Genomic DNA, 7,830 nt, shown 5'->3' with positions numbered 1-7,830 from the left:
AGCCCGGGACAGCCCGGCTCTAGATGTTGACTAATCCAAAACGCCAGGCCACTATCGATCTTGCGCGGCTACGTCAACCAATCAAAAATTTGCCACGAAAATACAGAAGAATCCGTAAACGAATATTTTATTTTTAACATTATTACTATTTTAAACTATAAACGAGGCCCTCACTTTTTTAAAAGCTTTTCTTTCTTTCACGAAAGCTTTCGTCTCCGAATTGCCTCTGCAATCCTCCACAGGTCCCTCCTTTCTTCTTTTTCATTTTATAGATTTTCTCTTCTGTTTACTGCTCTTGTTTTTTCTCACATGAATTGTTCTTTTTAATGGTTTGAGAATCAAATTTTGAGCTTTAAATTGCGTTTCTGATTTGTCCTTGGAATAATATGCACAGATCTGACTATGATTTCGTTGTTCTTTTTTTTTTGTTAAATTTCGTGATGAATTATATGTGATTTTGTTTGCTTTTTACCACCATGTTACTGAATTACGTAATCTGGACATTGGTGAAAGTTATAACTGTTTGTTGATTTGAATTTTCGAGCTATAAATCAAATAGGAAAAGTGTGCTTTAATTTGAACGCTTATTGTTAGATGAAAAGAATATCTTATGAATCAGGAGAAAAATAGCATTATAAATGATAGAAGTGAATCTAGATATCAAAGATGCTTCCAATATATCAGGTAAAAAATTATCTATGGGTAAATTATTACACTTTTGGTTGCTCTCCTATTTTGGTCACCCCAAATAATTTTCTTGTTAATTTGGTCATCTAAAGAAATTTTGATTAAATTGATCACTTCACTATTAAATGGTAATAAAAGACCAACGGTGCATTTGTACAAAAAATTTTGGAGTGATCAAAATAGAAATGACCCCTATTTAGAGTGGCTAACAGTTTTAGAGTGACTAATGTGGAAATCAATTGTTCGATTTCTGTTACCATTTAATGATGAAGTGACCAATTTGACCATTTTTCTTTTTCTTTTTTTTTCTTTTTTTTTTTTTGCGGTGACCAAAATAGTAACAACCTCTATTTAGAGTGACTAATAGGTAGTTTACCTTAAACTTATCCAAGTGAATTTCCTCCTGCGAATGGTAGCAGTCTGCACGCCTTAGCCTAACATGAAGTCGAATGATGGAAACTTAATATTGAGTTTCAGTTGTTCTACAGAAGAGGTTTATAATCAATTTTGAAACCTGAAATGCAAGAAAACAAAGGGGTAGTGTTTGTGGAAGAAAGATGCAGTAATGCATTTCTTCATGAATGATGCAACACTGTAGATATTTTAGCTACTTCACATCGACTATTCACTCTTCTTTGCAAGTCGTTATAATACATACAATTGGGCGATCTTTTTCCTTTTTCCATTTTAAATACATTTAATTTTTTCTATATTAATACTACGTTAAGGTGACACGATAGACTTCCACTGACAGCTGAAACTGACTTCATGTTGCCTTGGTCTACACTCTACAGCTTTGCAAATCTGATCTTCATGAATTCAAGCAGCACTGTTGCATCCACAGTTTCCTGCAAATCGGGAAACAAGAACGATTTTCTTGTCTGGATTTTGGCTTGCTTGCTTCGAAGTTTTCTTGGAACTCCTGTTGCATTCATTAACTTCCACTTGTTTAAGGCCATTGTACGGTGCCCTTCCTCATCTAACTGCATGCCAGAATCATTTGGAAGTTTCTAGCCTTAGCCTCAAAGCCTTTTTAAAGTTACCACGTCATTTCATAACCAGCATGGTTTCCTCTCAGTTATCTAGTTTAAATGAGTCTCGCATTAACAAAGCATTCCAATATCAGTTGCTTGTCCCTGTGGGGCAACCTGATTCTCTGACATCTGATCATCTTGAGTTTGATTTCTCGGATGTGTTTGGACCTGCCCCAGTTCAACCCTCAATGGAAATCAACTCCCAGAATCCTAGAAATCTGGTTGTTGCAATTGAATCCAATGAAATGCTTTATGATGTTCCAACTGTCATCTGTAACCGTTCACACTCCTTGGTTGGCCCCTCAACATATGTTAGCCAGTCATTGAAGCTTAGCAAGCTCACATTACGTGAAACGGGGGATTCCTTGGAACTTGTAGAAGGAGCAAGGGAAGAGGCTCAAAAAGAGCTTAAGAAACCTTCAATTGATGACGTTATCCTGGAGAACCCTGATGACCATATAGAGACTCATCTTTTGAGACAACAATCTGTGGGACTTGAAGATTTTGAAGTTTTAAAGGTTGTTGGCCAAGGTGCTTTTGCAAAGGTTTATCAAGTAAGAAGGAATGGTACCTCAGACATATATGCAATGAAAGTCATGCGCAAGGATAAGATTATGGAGCAAAATCATGCTGAATACATGAAATCTGAGAGGGCTATATTAGGCAAAGTGGACCATCCGTTCATTGTGCAGCTCAGATACTCATTCCAAGTAATGATTTGCTAGTAGAAGCATGTTTTATGTTTATGGTTGTTTATTCTCTTATGGTATTCACATGTTTCAATGATCCCATGCTAGTAGAAATATGAGTGTACTTATGCTGAAAATTTTGGCAGTTGTATATTTTTGCAGTGGCTGTCGAATGTAGTATATATAGATGCATATTTATCCACTTATCATTTCATGCAGACCAAATATAGGCTGTATCTTGTTCTTGACTTTGTTAATGGGGGACATCTTTTCTTCCAACTTTATCGCCAAGGCTTGTTCAGGTATGGTATTGTATGTTAGCTATAACTGCTTATTTATTTACCTTCTATGATGTAGAATTTCTGGAACATAGTCCAACATTTTGCATTTCCTTCTTCAGGGAAGATTTGGCTCGCATATATACTGCGGAGATAGTATCAGCTGTTTCTCATCTCCATGCAAATGGCATAATGCACAGGGATCTAAAACCTGAAAATATTCTTCTGGATGCAGATGGACATGTAAGACTGCAAAATGCTGTGAATATTTGGATGCAAATGCTGTTTTTAATCTACTAGAGATTGTATTTACTGTGCTTATGTCCATGTTTATAGCAAAATTCATGTTTCCAAACCTGAAATATTTGTCATTGTGCATGTCTGACCTGGACGTTGGTTTTTGCAGTGGTCACAATCAATATGATTGCTTGACTTGGAAACTATGTTCTACTTTTAGCATAAATTACTGATTTCTAAACTATCTTCATGGTGGTTGTTGCTACCCGTATGTTACCAGGTAATGCTGACTGATTTCGGCCTAGCAAAGGAATTTGACGAAAATACAAGATCCAATTCTCTGTGTGGAACTTTAGAATATATGGCACCTGAAATTGTTCTTGGAAAAGGCCATGACAAGGCTGCTGATTGGTGGAGTGTTGGAATTCTATTGTATGAAATGCTTACTGGGAAGGTTGGTATACCATATTGGTTTTCATAATTTTATTGTGTTCAACATATCAAAGCCTTTTCTTGGTGCAGAAAGTTTCCATTCTTATGATATTCAGATCTTGATTTCTTGTTACGTTTGGGAAAGTGCATGTCTAGTGTCTCATGCATGCATCCTGCCAGTTCTTTGATATTCATATGCTCCCCTCGCTTTGGTTAACTGTTTTGCAGCCACCCTTTACTGGAGGAAACAGACAAAAGGTCCAGGATAAAATAATAAAGGAAAAGATTAAGCTGCCAGCTTTTTTGTCAAGTGAAGCACACTCAATCCTCAAGGGGGTAAATCCTCATTCTCATCTATTTATGCCTTTTCCATAATGGTTCGATGCTCTGCAAATGTCCAACACTTCACAGAAGTGAACTTAAATGTTCTACTTCACATTATGCAATTGTTTACAAATTTTTACAGCTGTGAAACGAATGGTTTCTTTGGGTTATTATGCAATTTTTAATGTTGCTCCAGGGCATCATGGTCTTTGAATTTTCTTGCTACTAGATAAGAAATCATGGTCTAGGTTGTTTGTTTTCTCTTCAGCTGCTGCAGAAAGAAGCAAGTAAGCGTCTGGGTTGTGGAAAAGGAGGTAGTGAGGAGATCAAACGCCATAAATGGTTCAAGGCCATTAACTGGAAGAAATTAGAGGCTCGGGAGGTTAGGCCGAGTTTTCTCCCTGATGTTGCAGGAAACCACTGCGTAGCTAATTTTGAGGAGTGCTGGACTAGCATGCTGGTTATTGATTCTCCCGTTGCCAGTCCTACATTCGGTGAGAATCCCTTTAAGGGGTTCACCTATGTGAGGCCTGTCGCCTCATTTCTTCAGAGAAATGCTTGATATTCGATGGCTGTGCTATCTAGCTTCTCTTCTTTAGTTTATTGAAACAGTTAACTATATATGAACTATATATTTATGTTTTTGGACTTGTTTAAAACAACTCTGCTTTCTGCATTTGGTGTTGCAGCTGATGTTTACTACTGATTCTTAGTCAAAATCAAAAGGTTAAATTCTGCTATTAGTCCCTGTACTTTCAGAAGTTGTAGATTTGATCCTTGTACTTTAATTTGGTCATTTTTAGTCCTTGTACTTTTCAGTTTTTAAAATTTCAGTGCTCACCAAAATGATGATTGTTAAATTTATTAAGTTTTGCTATTTTCAAAATTTGATATGCCAAACATATTATTATCTGTGTAATCCCATGTTAGCTTGTTATTTTCACATATTACTAAAATTTTTGTTAATGGTTTAACGACTATCATTTGTGTTAAAATTGAAATTTCATAATTCGCAGCTTACAATGATTCGATCGAAAAATAGAGATTAAATTTACAACTATATCAATAGTATAGGACTACTAATTGAATTTAAATAAAAAAATTTAATGGCTAATGTTTTGAGTTAGAATTAAAATAACAAAATTTGAAAAATATAATCAAAAAATACAAAGTATAAAATTAGAGAGATATTTTATTGGTTCTGTCACCGTTTATCATGCCCAAATCCCCACCAATAAACCCAATATGGGACATGAGAATCCACAATATTTTTCACTGTTGAATTCATATCACTTGAGTAAATAAAATTAGGTTTATATCATTCTAGTAAAAGAAAACAATATTATAGTCTTATTTTAGTAAAAAAGCCCTTAAAATAATTTTTTTGATTTGGTTAAATTCTACGATTAGTCAATTATATTATGGATTTAATCTATACATTTTGATTTGATCAATTTTAGTCTTCATATTTTTTAAATTGGTTAATTTTAGTCCCTATACTATTTTAAATTTTGAAATTTTAATTCTAACTCAAACATTTTGCTTCAATTATTAGTTTTATATAGATTAGTCCATATTTTTTGGTGAAAATCATTCTTAATTGTGAATTCTTGTCAAAAATAAAAAAAAAAAAGCATATATTGTCAAGCAAAAACTCTCTGCGCAAGTCACACACTTGGTAGGCAGCCAAATAAGATCCCCATTTAAGAAAAGAGATTATCACATATGACATGTATACTTTCATAAAAATTTTAATGATTTGTGTTTTTATTTGTACTTCTATAAAATATCAAATGTAAAAATATTCAATGACATACCTAACTATTAATATATGCTTTTAACGATTTAAAATTACCATCAACAAAGCCAATTTGGTGAATGAGAATCTGTAATTTTTTTTGCTTTTCAATTCATAGAATTAGGGTAAATAAAATTAAGTTTATATCATTTTAATAAAAAATAGTTTTTGCACTATTTTACTAAAATATCCCTATTTTGAGTGTAAAGATGATATAGAACAAAAGTCAAATTATTCACACCAAAAGGACCAAAGAATAGGTTATGTAAAATGGGACACCACTGCATTGTCCAATTTACTGACAGCATAAAGAAAGAAAAATACGCTACTCGGCTTCGCTTAAATTACTTGCTGCATTTCACAAAACAATTGGAAGAAACGGCGCCAGGCTTCCCAAGGAAACAACATGGAAATAATAATAACAATAAAATTAAATTCCATAATAATGGTGTGAATAACAATTCATTAAACCAAATATTTTAAACCTGAAATCCACTAAGGGAAGATCTGCAACACAACTATAATGATAAACCAGAAACGAGTTCAACAGAAAGCTTCTGGAGAGAACTTAAAATTTTGCTGGATATTGAGAGTCTAGGTTGATCCAGAGAGGAAAGCTCTTCCAGGTTGACGATTAGTCAAAGGACCATGACATCCAAGAAGCTGCACATTACAAATCACAAGTTCCAGTTTAGAAATGCAATGATAAACATGTACTAAATCCACTATTAGATGTTTTGTTTATGAACATAAACAAAAGTAACAAAGTAAAAACAAGGACAAACAATTCAGCTCCATGAAGTGAAAAAAACATGCACAATGTCATCTAATTAGCATCCTTCCCAAGACATACAAATAGCTATAATGGATTAAATATGCAGATCAGGAAAATAAATAAACAAAACCACTGTTTGAAAGATATAACATTTTCCTATATCTGAAAGTAATCTTAATATTACCTTTGCATTGACACCGTCTGGCATGATCCTGTTCTCAGACTTCCACTTCAGATAATCAGCACGGTTGTACTTGGTAAATCCCCTACCAATGAAAAATATAATAATATCATCAATGATAGTAAACCATATTTCCAGAACTTAAGTGATTTATTGTTTGAGCATATGTACTACATATACAATACAAGTTTAAGAACACAATGTCTTAATAAATAAAAATGCATACCACTTCCTGCTAACAATAATCTTTTGACGACCAGGAAACTTGAACTTTGCACGACGGAGGGCCTCCTGTGCATGATGGCTGTTGCTGTCCTTGCAACGAACAGAGAGCAGAACCTGACCAATGTCAACTCTGGCACATGTTCCTTGAGGTTTCCCAAAAGCACCCCTCATTCCGGTCTGAAGCCTATCAGCACCGGCACATGAAAGCATCTTGTTGATACGCAGAACATGGAAGGGATGAACCCGCACTCTCAAATGGAAAGCATCCTTCCCTGCAAACTTGGCCATGTACTTGTTGCAGGCAATACGGGCAGCTTCCAATGCCTCACTTGAGACGTTCTCCTTCTCCCAACTCACAAGATGGACACAGAAAGGAAACTCATCAACACCTTTTTTCTTCATCCCAACATCATAAATTCTGATCTTAGGATCTGGGACACCACGGCAGTATCGAGATTTGGGGTATGGCTTATTCTTGATTTGGCGATAACACCTTGCAGGTCCTATAAGAAAGAATTTTAGAAAACCATAATGCGAATGACACTCAAATTCAACATAATTCAACAATAGCTTCTTGGGGAAAGAATGATAGAACCCATGAAATGCAATGAACCTTTTCCAAAGGTAAAGTTTCCAGGAACCTTAAGCCATCAGTGCAAGCAAGAAAGAAGAGATATATACAATTAAACTTGAAAAATGCTGTAGGCAGGAAATCTAATTTAACCAGCACTTGCAAACAAAAGTACAATGCTTTATAGATTCCACAAATGCAGCATAGTAATGCAACATAAAAAAATGACCCCTAATACACATTTCCAATGAATTTTTAGTAGTATGTGAAAGCAATTACATGATGTAATGAGTAGTAGATTATAACAAAGTGCAACACTGTAGGGGTTTCTTGCATCGTGTGAAAAACTCAAGTAACTAAAAATCAAAAAGCATAAACAAGTATAGCAGTAAAGATTAAAAAAGAAGAATCGTAATCGGAAGCAAAGGAGCGAAGGAAGAAACTCACTCCTCCCCATGTCGTCGGCTGGTGCAGATGAGATTTGAGATTAAGGAACAGCAACAGCCAAATCCGAAAACCCTAGTTTTGCCCTAACATTTTATAATGTAAATAATATTAGTATTGAACTGCTCTGTCATGGGCTCATACAACTTCTGTCT

At 34.8% G+C, this 7,830-nt stretch overlaps 2 protein-coding genes across 3 annotated transcripts; one reads left to right on the top strand and one right to left on the bottom strand.

Annotated features, from left to right (window-relative positions):
• LOC107904857 (serine/threonine-protein kinase AtPK2/AtPK19) lies at nt 1-4,421 on the top strand. 2 transcript variants are annotated; one of them, XM_016831360.2, is made up of 7 exons: nt 1-242; nt 1,482-2,431; nt 2,630-2,712; nt 2,811-2,931; nt 3,206-3,379; nt 3,586-3,693; nt 3,950-4,421. In XM_016831360.2, exons 2-7 carry the CDS (start codon nt 1,751-1,753, stop codon nt 4,241-4,243), a joined length of 1,461 nt encoding a protein of 486 aa, XP_016686849.1. In that variant the 5' UTR covers nt 1-242; nt 1,482-1,750; the 3' UTR covers nt 4,244-4,421. The 2 variants fall into 2 exon arrangements, with proteins under 2 accessions (XP_016686849.1, XP_016686850.1); XM_016831361.2 differs by having other exon boundaries at nt 217-2,431.
• Nucleotides 4,422-5,892: 1,471 nt separating this feature from the next.
• Nucleotides 5,893-7,830, bottom strand: LOC107904859 (60S ribosomal protein L10). The gene is made up of 4 exons (XM_016831364.2): nt 7,679-7,830; nt 6,662-7,163; nt 6,439-6,520; nt 5,893-6,142 (listed from the first exon to the last, which is right to left on the bottom strand). Exons 1-4 carry the CDS (start codon nt 7,686-7,688, stop codon nt 6,074-6,076), a joined length of 663 nt encoding a protein of 220 aa, XP_016686853.1. The 5' UTR covers nt 7,689-7,830; the 3' UTR covers nt 5,893-6,073.

The sequence above is a fragment of the Gossypium hirsutum genome, chromosome D05, assembly GCF_007990345.1.
Source record: "Gossypium hirsutum isolate 1008001.06 chromosome D05, Gossypium_hirsutum_v2.1, whole genome shotgun sequence".
Lineage (NCBI taxonomy): Eukaryota > Viridiplantae > Streptophyta > Magnoliopsida > Malvales > Malvaceae > Gossypium > Gossypium hirsutum.
The sequence above is the reverse complement of the archived record's forward strand: the minus strand, read 5'-3'. Positions and strand labels throughout refer to the sequence as shown.